The sequence below is a fragment of the Phascolarctos cinereus genome, unplaced genomic scaffold (assembly GCF_003287225.1).
Source record: "Phascolarctos cinereus isolate Bilbo 61053 unplaced genomic scaffold, phaCin_HiC Scaffold_4;HRSCAF=312, whole genome shotgun sequence".
Taxonomy (NCBI): Eukaryota; Metazoa; Chordata; class Mammalia; order Diprotodontia; family Phascolarctidae; genus Phascolarctos; species Phascolarctos cinereus.
This window is the reverse complement of record NW_027555847.1, coordinates 462,045,698-462,062,895: the sequence shown is the minus strand read 5'-3', so window position 1 is coordinate 462,062,895 and position 17,198 is coordinate 462,045,698. Positions and strand designations below refer to the sequence as shown.

The 17,198-nt window shown below is 37.1% G+C and overlaps 1 protein-coding gene across 6 annotated transcripts in view; it reads left to right on the top strand.

The window, feature by feature from the left end:
* Nucleotides 1–17,198, top strand: part of SULF1 (sulfatase 1) — a 200,995-nt gene that overhangs the window by 180,632 nt on the left and 3,165 nt on the right. For 5 of the 6 annotated variants that reach the window (XM_021002089.2, XM_021002091.2, XM_078153361.1 and 2 more), the window contains 7 exons: nt 444–540; nt 1,346–1,440; nt 1,782–1,847; nt 2,934–3,106; nt 5,976–6,118; nt 6,225–6,348; nt 9,426–9,459. In XM_021002089.2, coding sequence (XP_020857748.1) covers nt 444–540; nt 1,346–1,440; nt 1,782–1,847; nt 2,934–3,106; nt 5,976–6,118; nt 6,225–6,348; nt 9,426–9,459 — 732 coding nt within the window. The remainder of the gene's footprint in view (nt 1–443; nt 541–1,345; nt 1,441–1,781; nt 1,848–2,933; nt 3,107–5,975; nt 6,119–6,224; nt 6,349–9,425; nt 9,460–17,198) is intronic. The other variant, XM_078153363.1, reaches the window with a different exon arrangement.

Sequence of the window (17,198 nt, the reverse complement as noted above, 5' to 3'; positions counted from 1 at the left end):
CCTTCCTTGTCTCCCTGGGTCTCTTTCTTTGTGGCATTCAAATGGGCAAAAATGAAAGAATTGGTTAAAAATGATCTCGGTAGAAAAGGATTACAGATAGTTATGGTCCTTTTAATTAAATGATTCTTTACACCAAGTCTTTTGCAGCATTTTGAACCCCAGCCCAGTCACTTCTTCAGGTGTATTAGCTGGTGTTTTCTAAAAGCTAAAATTTCTTTTTGTTGATTTGTATATTTTGGGAATAATATTAAGTCTGTCCAGTGTCTAGCATGTCCTTGGCAGTGATTCCAACTGACCCGGTTCTGGACACCCACATTTATAGCCAAGAGGCATTACATTCATAATTCTCTATTGATTAGCTTGTATTCATTGATTTGTTGCTTGTATCTAGATTAACTGGTTCAGGAGAAAAATAAAGTTCTCTTCTTTGGTCTTTCCTATAGGTGCTTTATTCTTCCAAATGACACAATCCATTGTGAGAGAGAACTATATCAATCAGCCAGAGCCTGGAAAGACCACAAGGCATACATCGATAAGGAGGTTAGCTGGGATTTAAATGTCTATTCCAAATTCAACTGGATGGCTGGGAAGCTATTTTTTATTGATCATTTGATGGGTTTAATACCTAGTATGTATTATAATTGCATGTAAAATACTAAACATAATAATAACTCCTCTCTCCTAACTCTGTGAGCTAGGGATTGCAAATATTAGTATCAGCATCTAACACAGGACCTTGCCTATAGTAACCACTTAATAATAAATAGTATTTAAATGGGATATTAAGGTTTGGAAAGCACTTTAAACATTATTTCATTTGATCTTCCCATCAAACCTGGAGATAGACATTATTATTATTATTATTATTATTCACTTTTACAAATAAAGAAACAGAGGTCCCAAGAGATTAAGTGACTGGCTCAAGGTCACACAACAAGCAAGATTCAGAAAAGATAAAGTAATTTGATCAAGGTTAAATCACAAGGAAGTGTGAGCAGAGCCAAGATCTAAAGTCAGGTCCTCCTGCTCTTTCTACCATTCCATGAGCACTTTGAGGAAACAAGCAAAGGATGATTTGATGACTCTTTTTTATGCCTTCCAGGCCAATGATACCATGTATCTGTTAGGAAACAAACTTGCATCAAGTGTGAAAAGTGTTCTACCTTTGGTAGAATGTGAAGAGTACTGTGACCTTTTCCCAGAATAGGCCCAAATTTATTAAGTGGTTTAATGTATGCTTATGGCAAAAGAAAAAAAAACTGAAGTGAGAAAGCATTTTGCTCAAAGGAAAATTCTAAAGGGCTATTGGCCTTAAAATACAATTAATCCCCAATGTATTCCCCAGATTGAAGCTCTCCAAGATAAAATTAAGAATTTAAGAGAAGTGAGAGGACACCTGAAGAGAAGAAAGCCTGATGAATGTGATTGTAACAAGCAGAGGTAATGGCTTCTTTGCTGCAGCCTGCTGGTAACGTCTGCTCTGGAAACTCATTAGCTATTGGTACTGGCTCAGGTCATTATAGTGGGGGTTATGTCTCTCTATTACTAAGCTTATTATGTTTAATGTACTATTGCACATAATAATGACTGAGGCTATTTAAATAAAATTAAGTACACTATAAATCTAAGCAGTAGGTGTGAGGCACAGTCCCTTTAAACAGAAGCTTTTGCCAGTCCTAGCCATGTTACCTTTCTATTTTTTGCTTTGTTTACAGAAAATGAATTAAATGTAATCAAATGGAAATGTATGAAAACTCACTTTTTAATCCTGTTGCCTGTAGCTATTATAATAAAGAAAAAGGTGTGAAAGCCCAAGAGAAATTGAAGAGCCACCTTCACCCGTTCAAGTAAGTGGTCCCCTTTGGGAATAGTTGGGGGGGGTAGCAATAAAATAGTGTGTCAAGTGGCAACTTTCCAGTTGTTAGTGGTGCCATCAGCAAAAACAGTCAATGTTTACTATATGCCCAGGACAGTGAAAATCAATCAGTCAAGACATCACCTCAAAGTATCGTGAGAATCCATTCGAGGTCACTCATCTGAAGCTCATTATCAGAGTCTAATTCAATTCTCTCCACCCTGGAGCACCCAGCTAATATATGTGATGTGCATAGCCTGCTGTCCTCATTATGTTGCCATGTGAGAAAAAAGACAAAGAGGGGTGGTGTAGGCCTCCTCAGCTAATTCTAAGGTTTTCTGCTACAGTAACAACAGTATTGAATGTAGAAATGTAGAATGTGGAAAAATGAAAAAAATGTAGAATGTAGAAAAATGAAAAAAAGATGGAAGGGGGAAATGGGATTGTAAGCTACGTGAGAGAAAGAAGAGAGAAACAGAGAGAAGGAAGAGGAAAGGAGGACAGAGAAGGGATATTTGAAACTTTCTGAAAAGAAGATTGAGACTGAATGAGGAAATGTCCAGTTCAAGGGAATTAAAGAACAAAAAGGACTTCCACATTTACTCTACTTAATTAAATTAACAAAAATATGGAGAGAGTATGACATAGTGAATAAAGCGTCAGCTTTGAAGTCAGGAAGACCTGCCTCAGTCAGATACAAGCTATTTGACTATATCACAAAGGTGTGAGCAGACCATTCTTAGTGCCTCTAAAATACAGATAAGTTATCAATCTGCATCAGTGGACAGAGTTTTCAGACCAGGAGATCTCTATATTAATGAAATCAAAGATCCAAGTCATTATAAAATAAAATCTATAGAAAAATAACATTTCACAAATATGTTACACAACCCATAAAACTCTAAAAAGATTGCTATTTAACAAAGTTTACTTTTACTTTTATTGAAACTCGCATTTTCTTGAGAAAGAATAATCTAACTAGATGTCTCTAAACAGTAGGAATTATAATGAGGATCTTTTTAATTTTTTTTAGAGAAAGTACTTTTAAATAATTCAAAAATCCCTTCTCTTTGAATAGAGAGGCTGCTCAAGAAGTGGATAGCAAACTACAGCTTTTCAAAGAGAATCGGAGAAGGAAGAAGGAGAGGAAAGAGAAGAAGAGGCAAAAGAAGGGGGATGAGTGCAGCCTGCCTGGACTTACTTGTTTCACACATGACAACAACCACTGGCAAACAGCACCATTTTGGAACTGTAAGAATCTCTTCTTCGTGTACTTTGTGTACTTCACTTGACACAGGAATCTGTGCCGATTCAAAAGGGACACATTTTATTATTTTTTTACAAAGACAGCTTAGATGGTTTTATTTTGTTTTCCTTAAGTAGTCCATATTTTATGTGGCAAGGCTAATTTTCTCCCAGATTCCCATCTTAGAATAGTATATATTCTTTCCCCACAAATGTTCCCATTTAGTTTAAATTGCATACCCAAAATAAAATAGAAAACATTTCATGCAGATGAGGTATAATGCCAAATGTGCACTTTTTAAATGAATGCTTATATTTTGCATTGGCTTGCATGCAAACTATATTTTCCACGCAAGGAAAAATTTCCTAACACTTAGAATTACAACTAAAGGGCAATTGGGCTGACCTCACAAATAGTACAGTCCTCATTACTAGGGGTCTTCAAGCAAAAATTGGCGTGTCTACTTATCAGGGATGTTGTAGAGGGGATTTCTATTGTGGTGCCAGTTGGATACCTGTGAGGTACCTTCTAACTCTGAGTCTGATGGCCCTACAATTCTATAAAGACATGTATTGTCTATATTGATTTTATAGACACGAAGGAATGAGAAGCAAACTGATGAACAGAGAATACAACAAATAGAGATTTTAATCATTTGAAAGGATTTAACTTGTTGAGAGCAAATTTCTCAACACTAACTCTGGATTTTAGCTAATTTATCCTCCTTTCCCTTATGTACTTACATAGCTGGCACATCAGAGGAGAAGGAGAGAATGTTATATCCCTCCTTAGGCTTGTTACTCGTGCTATCCCCATATTGCCTGGTAGTGTGTCCCGCAAAGACCCGCTGCCTAGGGCAGGCAGCAGATATGACTAAGAGAGGGGGCTTTCCTGGTACTTCTCCATGATATGTTCACTAGGTCTGTAATGGCAGAGTTTCATAACTGGTTCCTCTAATGGAGGATTTCATAACTGGAGATCTTGAATTTGTTTTGTTGTTGTTTTAAATATTTTGATAACTGTATTTCAAAATAATTCATTTCCTTTGTAATCCTATGTATTTCATTTCATGCATTTAAAACAAATGGCCATGGGCTTTAACCAGATTAACAAAGTAGATCGTGACACACAGAAAAAGGTTAAGAACTCTTGGGGCAGCTAGGTGGCACAGTGGATAGCACACTGGCCCTGAAGTCAAGAGGACCTGAGTTCAAATCTGACTTCAGACCAAACACTAGCTGTGTGACCCTGGGCAAGTCATTTAACCCCAATTGCCAAAAAAAAAAAACCTCTTGCTATAAGGAATTTTCAGTTTGTATACCATAAACGTGTATAGCCAATGACCACTCTAATACAACATATAACACACTTTCATGTAGCAGCCAACTCTTTTCCAGGTGGCACTAGATGCACGTTCATTGGCACCAGAAAATAACAAATGACTAAGAGAGCTCATGGTCCAACCCAGAAAGACCAGCTGTTGTTCTTTGCATATAAATAAATCAATGATAAATTGTTTGTCAAGCATTTACCGTACACCAAGCACTATGACACATGCTATAGATACAGATACAAAATACAGTCCCTGCCCTCGGGAAAGAACAACACATAAAGAGATTACACACGTAGAGGACCAGGTGTCTAGGGAAGGGTGTTTTGATCTTAGAAATCACGGGAATGGTAAGAAGAATCATGAAGATTCTTTTTTTAAATAGCATTGTGTTTTTTTCCAATTACATGTAAAGACAATTTTTAACATCCATTTTTTTTAAATTTTGAGTTCCAAATTTTCTTCTTTTTCCCTCCCTTCCCCCTCCCTAAAAAGGTAAGAATTTTAAATAGGTTATATATCTGCAATCGCATCCTAAGGGTTCTTGAGCCATCTCTTTAGACGTTTCCCTCACTCCCCGATGCCAAACCCTGGCGGTAAGGTCCCAAGCTGAGTGGCAGCAGCCCGAGGAGCAGGGAAAGAGGCCAAGTGGGGAAGATAACTGGGTGATCTCCTTAGGGGTGGGATCCCATGTCTTGTTCTTATTTGTATCCCTAGCAGAGGAGCTTGTATGGAGTAGGTATTTGATTCCTGCTTGTGAACAGTAAGAACCAGAGAATCTTGAGGGTCTGTTTCAGCTCTGTCTCTACTGCTCCAAGAGAATCAAACCCAACCTTCTCTCTTCCCTACAGGCCCTCTACTGAAAAGACTTTTAGGTTGAGAACTTTGTGTTATGGGTGACCCGTCACCTTAGATTGGTGCATAAGTGACGTTTTAGTTCACCATTTTTATTTAATCTTTCACTAGTCTTAGGGCTATTTTTTTCCCGTTCTTTTTACTCCAGATACTTTTCCTTTGACACTCTGGTACACAAGAAAAAACTATTTCTAAAAACTGTCAAAATAGTCCATGAACATGGAAGGGGAAGGGTGATAGCATTTATTTAGCTCCTACTATGTGCTGTGTTTTTTACGAATATTATATCTTCTGATCATAATTACAAGGTAGATGTTATTATTATCCCCATTTTGCAGTTGAGGAAACTGAGGCAAACAATGGCTAAGTGACTTGCCCAGGGTCACCTAGCAAAATGCCTGTATCCTGCGGGAAGAATGTCAGCTCCTTGAGGGCAGGTTCTATTTGTATCTTTAGCACATATATGCCTGGCACATATCAGATACTTCTTAAATTTTTGTTACTTGAGTAAGTAATTAGCATGCCTTTAATCTCCAAGTTTGACTACCAAGAGGGAAAAACCTATACCACCAGTCCTATAAGAAAGAAAATAAGCAACGTGGGTTTAAATCTGATAAAACACCATCGGCTTAAAATTCTGCGACAATGTTACACCCTAGCTCATTCACCATTTTTTCCCTGCCCAACAGTGGGATCTTTCTGTGCCTGCACAAGCTCTAACAACAATACCTACTGGTGTCTGCGAACAGTCAATGAGACGCACAACTTCCTTTTCTGTGAGTTTGCTACTGGCTTCTTGGAATATTTTGATATGAATACAGATCCCTACCAGGTAAACAAAGCCCTTTCCTTTTTCTGAAGTTCATACGAAATCCAATATTAAAGAGAGAATTTGAGTCAATTTTCTCTGCCTGACCCTTCCTCTTCTTTACCTCCAGCTCACAAATACAGTCCACACAGTAGAAAGAGGCATCTTGAACCAGTTGCACATCCAGCTGATGGAGCTGAGAAGCTGTCAGGGTTATAAACAGTGCAATCCAAGGCCTAAGGGACTTGAAGCAGGTAAGGGAGAAGATGTATATGTGTATGGATGGGAAAGGGACAAGGCCTGTGGGATTTTATTGGCGCAAGGAATTCCTAGCTTCCTGAGTAGGGAAGTTCCCTCTACCAAGGCTGGAGACTACAGGCTTGACCACTTAGTCTTGGAGAATAGCCTAGAGCAGAGATGGGGCTTGGGCCCTGTTCTCCCCAGTGCTTCCCGAAGCAAATTAAAATGTGATTGGGAAATATTGAACAAAATAGACAAAAATACAATAAAACAAAGATAATATTACCTTTTAAAATGAATCAGTATGTGGCCTGCAGGGACTCTTCTGTATACAGAAAATTAGAGGCCCTGGTTTCAATTTAAGTTTGATACCATAGGCCTTGAACTCAGAGAATGCTTAAGTGACTTGCCCAGGGACATACTTGCCCTAGGATTAGCTATTAGTATTTTGACAGTATGTGTAAGAAGCAGGACCTGAACTCAGGTCTTCTTGGCTTTGAGGCCAAGTCTTTATCTAGTTACTAGATTCTAGTATCTGATACTGACTTTCATACATATCTATCAGAGAGCCAGACAGACAGACAGATAGATAGATAGATAGATAGATAGATAGATAGATAGATAGATAGATAGATAGATAGATTTAGGTCTATAGAAATCATATAAGAAGAAATAATTTGTTAAGTGCTTACTATGGGAAATATCTAGATATCTAGATATATATATCTAGATATATATATATCTATATATATATATATCTCATAGATATTATATACACATCTACATACCATATATACATATACAGACTTATATGTATTTATATATATATATACACATATATGTATAGTTATAGTTAATTAGATATCTATTTATATGTATAATATTTCCATATTTCAAAGATATTATTTTAGTTCCTTTATTACCAAAATTTCTTCATCTGAAACTTTTATGTATATGGAAAAATATTTTGGAAAACTCTCAAGGGAGTTCATAGTCAGATTTAATATCCCAGTTTGGAGGAAGCCATTAATGAAATGTAATGCAATCGACCTTTCAGAGTTGGTAAGAGTTTCACTCCACCCTCTCCAACAGGTCCAATTTTGTTAACAAGCTTTGATTCCCAACAGAGGCATCTACAGGAGGATGGGATAACGGTTATGAAAGCTTTGGGGGTTTGTTTGTTATTCTTGTCAATAGGCATGAGCTGTACTTTAAGTAAATGAGGGTATCCTCTTTCCTGAAGGACACTGGGCTGGCTCAGACAATAGCCAGTGTCTGCCTATTTGCAGTTGGAATTGCCCCAGCTGGGTTCCAGTTCATCTGACAAAGTGAATTAGACTCATTTGCAAGTGTCTCCCATGCCCCTTAATGAAAATTTCAAACAATCAGTTGGAATAGTATCTGAAATTAGAGCTTCTTGAGCAGCTCATTAACTTGGGATCTAGACACGGTAAATGGGTCTGTGTGGAATCAGTCAGATTATTTCCTCCCTGGGGTGTAGCACTGTACTATCAACTCATTTTCTCCCAGGGTACAACTAACAAGTTGGCCCCTTCTCTCCCTGCCCCCATCTTTCATGGTTAATGAGCATGCCTAGTTTCTCTTCTTCTATCACCCAGAAATGTTAACTTGGAGATTCCACTTCCCAGTATTTTAATAGCTGTAAAGGAAAACGGGAAGAGTAGAAAGGTAAGGAAAGCAATCAGTCTTACTGTATAGGAAAAGGCCAAAACAAGCCAGTAGTGAGAAGCACTACAAAGGATACCAGGGGTACAGAAAGAACCATTAGGGCAAGTAGCTGAGCCATTTGGGGATAACCTATTTTCAGAGTGATTATTTGTGCTTCTGAGTTGTCAGCTGGTCACCTTCCATGTGGGTCGAGAAGGTATACTAAGTGGTTGGTCACCTGCCCCTAAATAGCAACCCCTCTGTAGATCATTTCACCATTATAACTTTATTCAGGTCCCAAAGTCTCATCAGGAGCCCCCAGGGAAATTCAAGACCCTCAAAGGAAGAGTTATACTTTAGTTAGCAGCTGATATTTGAATGAGATTAATTGACAGCCAGCTGCAAGGAAATTGGGATGGACCTTTTGGTTTTCTTTATTCTTTTTAAGGGTATGGTGACCTTGAAAAATTTTGTCTAGGGTTACCCTACTTTCTTCAGCCTTCATAAAAAAGGGATATATTCAAGCTAACATCCTGCCTTCCTACCTGATTAAGGCTTCCATTAGAGAGATACTGCCACTCCTGCTGAGCTCTGAATACAGATAATAATAATAATAGCTGACATTGGTAGAGGACATTAAGGTTTACAAAGTATTTCAGTTCATGTTATTTCATTTGGTCCTCATCATTGCGGGAGGTAAGTACTGTGGGTCTTATTCTCCCCATTTTACAGATAAGAAACAAGGGGCTTGGAGAGGCAAATGACTTGCCCAAGGTAACTTAGTGAGGAAATGGACTTAACTTCAGGTCCTTTGACTTCAAATCCTGTCCTCTCTCCATGATCCAATGCTTGAAAATTTCATAACCATTATGCCCAAAGGTATTTCCTTGCAAGAACATGAGAGTGTCCTCTGTGAGAGATAGAATGAGCACACAGTTTGGTGACATTTATAGTTTTCTCAGTGATGAGATAGGATGGAGAGGATTCCAAACGTTTATTACCAGGTAGCTCTAAATGGTCCCATCTGCCACTAAACCAGTACTGAGGGAAATCATAATTGCCAAGTCTTTTTTCAATGTGTTGGCTGCTAAACATCAAGGTCTGATTTTGGTCATCAGTAATATGGACTTCTGAAGGAAATCTCTCCTTGTGTTTAAATGTAGTTTCCTTACTTTTTCTCTTTTTGCTTTTGTGGAAATTCTGTTTTGTGTTTTCCAACTTGAAACTTTTTTTAAGTATCATTTGTAGTCTCTGGTTTGAACCTAGTTTGTCAAAAACCTCTCTGGGACCTCAGGCCTGTCTGTACTTAACACAGTATATTTCTTTCTAGGAGTTAGATGATATGCATGGAAAACTACATTGTGAATGGTTTTTACAGATTCTAAACACTAACAAAAGTTACTCTTGTATTTTCCTATATCAGGAAATAAAGATGGAGGAAGCTATGACCCACACAGGTATTCAGACTTTTTTATTCTCCCCAGCAGCTGCTTTCCCAATAATTGCATGATCCAGTCCATTTCAACTAATGTCTATTCCTTGCCATGTTTTACAGAGAAGCGCTAGCTTGTGATGCATGCAAGTTCTAACAGCATCCTACACATGCATTTTGTCATTGGTTTCAGATAAATCATTATGCATTTAACTCCCCTCACTCACAATAAAACATCAACCAGCACACAATTTATTCCATGCTGATTTTTGAGAACTTTTAAATATATATATACATACATATATGTGTGTGTGTGTGTGTGTGTGTGTGTGTATTGAACTACATGAAAAATGCATTCATTATTGTGGAGAACAATACTCTTAGAGGGAACCAAAAAATGAGTCTCTTTGGGGGGCTTCTCTAATTACTTGGGAGTTTCATAGCAGCTAGTTATCTGGAAAGATTTCATTAAATATAAGTTAAAAGATATCTCTAGGCATAGGGAGTAGTTAAAATTTTAAGAGACTTTTAAAGAGAAGGCTGGGAAATACAACAAAGAAGATCCTAGTTGTTACCACTTAGTAGTAAATCCTAGAAAGCAAAGCATTCAAAAGGGTATTGATGAGAAATATTGATGCCCAGTTCTAAGGTGGCACAGCAGGTAGAGTCCTGGGTATGGAATCAGAAGGACCTCAATTCAAATTTGGCCTCAGACACTTACTAGCAATGTGACCCTGGGCAAATCACTTAACTATGTTTGCCTGTTTCCTCTTCTGTAAAATGAGCTGGAGAAAGAAATGGAAAAACACTCCAGTATCTTTGCCAAGAAAACCCCAAATAGGGCCATGAGGAATTGGGAACGACTGAAAAATGGCTGAACAACAACAAAAAGGACAAAGATGGCAAAAGAAAGAGAAGGAAAGCAAGAGTGAGCATACCCAGAGAAAGTTTATTTACATAGGCTGATAGCATTTGGAGATGGAAGGGTCCTTTAAAGATCATCTATCTATTCAAACCTCCTCATTTTGACAAATGAGGAAACTGAGAACCAGCAAGGTTAAACGACTCGTCCAAAGTCACCTTACTTTTAAGTAGCAGAGCTGGAATTCACATTCAAGTCTGATGATTCCTATTTCCACTATATGTCCCCCCAGAAACATATACCCCACAGGACGGATGACTCCTTTTTCCTCTATACTATACTATTTTCACATTGTACCTGTAGAGAACAACCAGAAAATATTGATTCTGTCACATTCCACCTCAGGAAATTGGTCTTTCCTAATTTTCCCTTCTAGAGCCTCAGTTCACCACAGACCTGTCACCCCTGTGCACCCTTTGACTATTGACTACTGTACTGTACTCCGATAGGGCAGGGTCACCCTAGAACCAATTGTAGTGCATTGACATACAGTCAAAGACTTAATAAGTATCCTTCATGGTTACTCCTTTAAGGAAAAATAAGAAATATCTTCTAGGTCTGTTCTTCCTTTTTCTCCATTGACTTGCCATATTTCTTTCAGCTTTGTTTTTCCATTCTTTTATTACTATTTTGGCCTCTTGAGAACCAGCTCCTCCACTAGAATCAAAGTCCACTGAATCATTTTGTCATAGCAGTGACTTGACTATATCTTCAGATGACATGCTCTAGTGAGCCTAGTCCTACTAAAACTGAAGGGCTTCAAATACAGGCCTGGTGACAAACTTTGTGAGTTCACAGACTCTCAACTCCATAAGGCTGGCCAGTAGGAAATGATCTTCCTTTTTCTTTTGGCCACAGCATATCATGAAGACTGTCGATTAGGACAAGGAGAGGTTGTAATCTGTGTTGTTATAGGACTCACACTCATAAAAATCAGCCATCTTTTATGATACTGAATCCAGACAACCAATGCAGCCATGGCTCCAACTAGAAAAAACTAAATGGCAACTGGAAGAACTGAAAAGAAAGAAAGAAAACAAAGAGGAAGCAGTTTCTCAGTATACTTTTGGAATAGATAGATATTTATCAGCTATAAATATAGATAAATATATATCTGAAATAGAAAGATAGGTGGTAGAGATAGAAATAGAGATAAAATAGATGATAGGTAATAGATATAGAGATGGAGATGATCAGAGATAGAGATGGTAGATCTAGATGTAGGGAGATAATAGCTAGATAGAGAAAGAAATAGATGATAGGTAATAAATACAGAAATAGATAGGGACTAATGATAGATAAAGATAGATAAATAAATAATAGGTAATATAGAAATAGATAAATAGATGATTGATTGAGATAGAAATACAGATACAAATGGAATATATATAGATAACAGGTGAGAGATGTAGAGACAGATAGGTAGGTAGATGGATAGACAGACAGACAGATAGATAGATAACAAGTGATAAATAGATATAGAAATAAAAAAGCTAGAAAGATGAGAAAAATAGAGTAATAGATAAATAGAGGTAGAAATAGACAGATAGATAGATAGATAGATAGATAGATAGATAGATAGATAGATAGATAGATAACAAGTGACAAATAGATATAGAAATAAAAACCATTTAGTCCATTCTCTTATTTTAAAGATGAGGAAAGTGAGACCTAGGCATGTTGTGGCTTTTCCATGATCTTGCAGTTAGAAAATGTCAGAGATGAGATTTGGACCCAGGTTTCCCTGACTCCAAGTCTAGTTTTCTATCCACTATGCTGCACTGTTATTTTCTGACAGGTTTTATTTGGTAGTTCAAGAATTTTTATTCTACATTCTTGTACATTTCTCATGATATTCCTGTGGTAGAAGGAATGAGAAATAGTTATTTGACAATTAGCAGACTCAAAGTTGTAGTTTGTTCAAATGCAAAGCTTTAAATTAGCTCATACATCTCTAACGCCTAACTACTTTTTTTTTTTTACTGACTTGATCAAATTAATCATTTTTATGGCGTTGTACTTAGACATTGTCTTTCAGTGATGATGTGCTAAATGAAATGATCTCATGTGGTGTGGTCACTTCAACAATCTCATTATAGTGTTAGAGCATGAAATCATGCTCCCTATTGAGTTTTCAACATACTTGCCAATACAGGAACCCAAAAAGGAAGTAAATATGTTGGAACTCCAAAGTAATTATGTGTTTATACACTCCATACATCCATGAACTTTGAATAAAGTCTTCATTCACTGATATGTGGTGATAGCATTCAGGGATGGCATGTGGTAAAGCATATGCCATGGAATAGATTTCTAAGCAAAAATGGCCCTAAAGTGACAACTCAAGGGTAATATACAATCTATAGAATCACAAAGTTTTTGGAGTTGGGAGGAATCACTAATAGTTCAATTTTGCTCTTGTTTATCATCAACACAGATGAGGAAACTCAGGACTTGCCCGTGGTCATATGACAAAAGTGGCAGAATTGAAACTGAAACCCAGGTTTCTGGCCCCCAAATCGAGGGCTCTTCCACTATTCCATGCTGCCTCCATCGGCCTATAGTCCAAGTCCCTTGATAAGGAAATTGCTAACAGGTTTTCTAGGGAGTGTGGAGTCATCAGAGAGATAGTCAAGTAGATCATTTGTCTAATTTCCTGAGATAATTTGTTGGACACTAAAATATTGTGTTTGATGGCATCTTGCTTGGTATCTTGCAATATTTGCAACAAAAGCAAACAGATTTGAGAATTACCAATTTTGTGTTTTAAATTACTTAAAAGCACTCCCACAATTTTAATTTAATTTCTCTTTTCCTCCTTCACTGTGGAGGTGTAAGTAAACATTCTTCCTATTGGATAGGTACATATGGAACAAGAAGTGTTAAGTAATCATGATTCTTTCAGACTTTAATTTTAAAAACATTTTAGAGCGTATTTCTAATAATAAACAATATTAGATTGCCAAAGATTTTTAAAAGTGGCAGAAATCAAGCTGAGGACATTTGAAAGGCTGTAAATCCTTGTGGGGAAAAACATAATTAATTGAGCTAGACCTGCTAGGCCCAGAGCCTTCCAAGTATGACTTCTTTCTTTTGGGGAGCAATTTGGTTTTTATCCTCAACAGTGACCCAGAAGCCCCTGGCAAAGCAGGCTGATTCCCTAGTTCAGCAAATTCATTTTGGTTTTTTCATTCATTGCTTTAGTTGACATTTGATGCAGATGAAAGATATAAGAGCTCAGGCTGGGAATTCCTGAGTTAGGAAAGAAACAAAAAAAAAAAAAGGACACAGGTCAGATAGTGCTTTAGCAAACAAATTTGGCTAAAACTGAGAGCTTCCTCCCCCTCCTGTATTGGGGGAATGTAGGCATATAGTTATTCAGTTAGTTGGTTTTTGTTTTATTTTTGTTTTGTCTTTTTCCATGTTACATAAGAACATTAACATTGTTGTCCTCCACTTTTAAAGTCAGAGCTGCTATCAGAGATGTTCATGTTTATGAGTATCTCTGAAATTACCTGCATTTTGTTTCTGCTTCACCCTTGGGTTTGTAGCCAGGGCCACTCTCTTTAGCTCTCTGTTGCCTCTTCAGCTCATATTTTGCAGCAAAATAGCACCCCTCTGTGCCAGGCTGTCTTCTTAGATGGTGTTCCTCAGCAGGTCACAGCCTCAGAAACTATGCTTCTGTTCCTTTGCTTATGATTGCCCCCGCTTCATTTAAAATACATTGCAAACCTTAAAGTGCTAGCTAATACAGTTATCATCATCATCATCATTATTATTGCTATTATTTAAATTTGCAATGGTGAGATGTATGTCAAAGCCTTAGATCAAGGTGTTTTAACCTTTTTGGTGCCATGGCAGTCTCAGAAAACCTCTGGACCTCCTTCTCAGAATAATGTTTTAAATGCAGAAAATAAAATGCGTAGAATTACAAAGGAAACCAATTGTATTGAAATATAGTTATCAACATATATTTTAAATCAAATTCATGAATCCCAGTTTAAGAAGCCCTGCTTTAGATGAAAAAAAAAACAATGTGAGAAAGAGACAAATTTTAACTGACGTTGTCCTTAATAATTAAGTACAAATCTTAACCAGTCCAGAAAATTGTGTCACTATTTGACCAGACATTAAAGAAAATTTCCATTTGATCACCATCATTATTATCATCATTCATCAACATTAGCCAGTTATTAAATGACCACATATTTATCTTGTGAATTGTGTGTATATGTTTGTTGAGACAGGAAAATAAGTTTTTCAAGCATGGAGTCTTTTGAACACTGCAGTTATATTGGTGTTTTGATTTAGGAACATCTGAGATCACTGGAGGATTGCCATGATTGAAAGATGACGTTTACCTTTAAACTGTTGCAATGCTAAGAAAAATAGTTTAGAGAAATAATGCTTTTAAGTAGATAAATACAAATGTCAAAAATAGAGTTCATTTCCAAATCTCTCCTTAGATCTATAGTAGCACTTCACTTTTGGTGCACAATTCAAAGTAAACACTTTGCTAACTGGTCATTAGCCATAGTACAAAAGTTGTGTGTTAGGTTTTATTCTTCATGTTTACTGTTGATAAGAAATTACAACTCCTATTTCTAACATCTAAATTTTTTGTTTATTTTTGGTTGCATTTGCTATTTCATCACTTTTAATCTGTAAACTATTGCAAAAATCTATTTTAAATCTAGTGTTATCATTTCAACTAGAAGTAGATAAAGGAAATATAACCTGTTACAAGACCTTGTAAATGCCCAGTTAGCTTGTTTCCTACTGTCTGCACCTCTATTCAAGGTTAAAGGTCATCATTTGCTATATATATTCAACCTTCCTACGATGACAGCCCCCCTATAAAGTTCAGTTTCGACGTGTTAATGAACTTTGAGATGGGAGAACATTTTAATACTGTAATGCTTCAGTTATTTGGAGGTTGTTCTTGTGAGAATATCAATCATCCAGCCAGCATTGAACCTCAAAGGAATTTTTTTTTAATTGAAGGCAGCTCACACAGTGAATAAGCAATGCTTTGAGCAGTTAGCAGTGATGAAAATATCTGAAAAGCCCCCAAAACTCAACTTGATGTTGTGATTGTTTGATTTGTTGAATTGAAGTAAAGGAAGGTTCTTGTTGGCCAGCTATAAAGCCAAGCCACACATCACAAAACTCAAGAATCATGAAGAAAAAAGCAGGATAATTAGATAAGATGAAAAAGGAGAAAAAGAAAAAGTGGAGAAGAGAGTGGTGGAAAAAGTTAGCAATATTAAGAGCTAGTTCAGAGTCAGTAGCAGCTAGAAACCCCAGTGGAGATGGCAAATTGACACCCATGACAGGGACGAACAGGAGATCCAGTAACGGGGAGGAAAGGGATAGGCAGCTAGATGAGTTCTGCAACGCGAGGAATCATGGTACTACAAAGGCATAACAATCATAGGTCAGCTCTTAAAAATACGGCAAACAGCAATGAGACACGTTAGGAACACCTAAGGTCCTTGCTGTACTCACTGCAGCAGAATAAAATCCCTGACATTTGTAATGAAGAAAAGATTAAATGATTTTCAGCAAAATATGTGCAGGAAAGCACAGATTACATTTTGGAAAGATTGCCATCTGAAATAGTTAAAATGAAGGGTCTGCCACATAAAAAATTGAGCTTGGATTCTTTAGAAAAATGTGTTGTGTGCAAGAATGCATTCCTCATTTGTGGCAGATAACTACAGCTTTACTGAATCAGTTTTGTTCAGTGCTGGATATGAGCTTTCTTGCAGAAGCCATAATTAGAGTCTCTCTCTCTCTCTCTCTCTCTTTTTTTTTTTTTTGCACCTTTGGCTCTTGTCCCACAGGGGAAATGGCTTCAGAAGCATGAGTAAATATGGATGAATTCTCATGATTCAACAAGGATTTATTGTGTCAAACTACTTGCCAATAAGATTTGGGATAATGGGAGAAAGAATCAGACAGAGAAAAAGACAGAAAAAGCCAGCTAAGAAAAAGACAGAAAATACAGGAAGGAAAAAAGAAGAAAGGGAAATGAAAGGAAGTACAGACTAAGTAAAAAGGGACTGACAATGCAAAACTTCCAGCATAGCAAAAAAAAAAAAAAAAGCCTTCCTTAGAAATTAGTGATGTTATGGGATTTACCTTTTTTTAATTCCTTGCAAAAATGTCTTCCTCTTATAAATTTCACTTTCCAGAACTATAATTTGTTTGCTTCATACATTACAATATAATGTTTCTTTCTTTTAGTTGACATTGGCTTCAAAAAGGGAAATAATTCCCCAACCCCAATGGTACCTTCCTGAGTAAGAACCATGACTTGGCCTAGCAGAAAGGACATCATGCTGTTCAATGATAGTCAGCTATAGACTGACTCAAACCAAAAGGCAATCATTGGCTTTTTAGTTTCTCATATTCATTGGGATCTGAGAGGAAAGAGAAAAATAGAAAGGAAGAAGCAAAGAAAAAAATAAACACTATTGCAGTTAAAATGGATCATTTCTTTTTCTTATTGTATTTTATTGCTGTTCTAGCGGGGAGCCCTAGCTGCCTTCCCTTTGTTTTCTCGGAAGTGATGGGGGCAAAATTGACATTGAAGGCTAATGACAGGAGAATAGATTACACTGGTGTTTTGGGCTGGGCCATAATTTGGCCCATGACACCTGGGATACTGAGATGCAAAGACTCTTAGTTCCTTTTTTCATCCCTGGATAACCTGACTAGAGTAATGAAATGAACATCCCTCAGTGACTAGGCTCTCTGGATACCTCAGCATTATCAGCCTTGAGCCTGTTTTTCTAACTGGCTCTGGTGGATGATTTTTGGTTTCTTTGTTTTCTGTT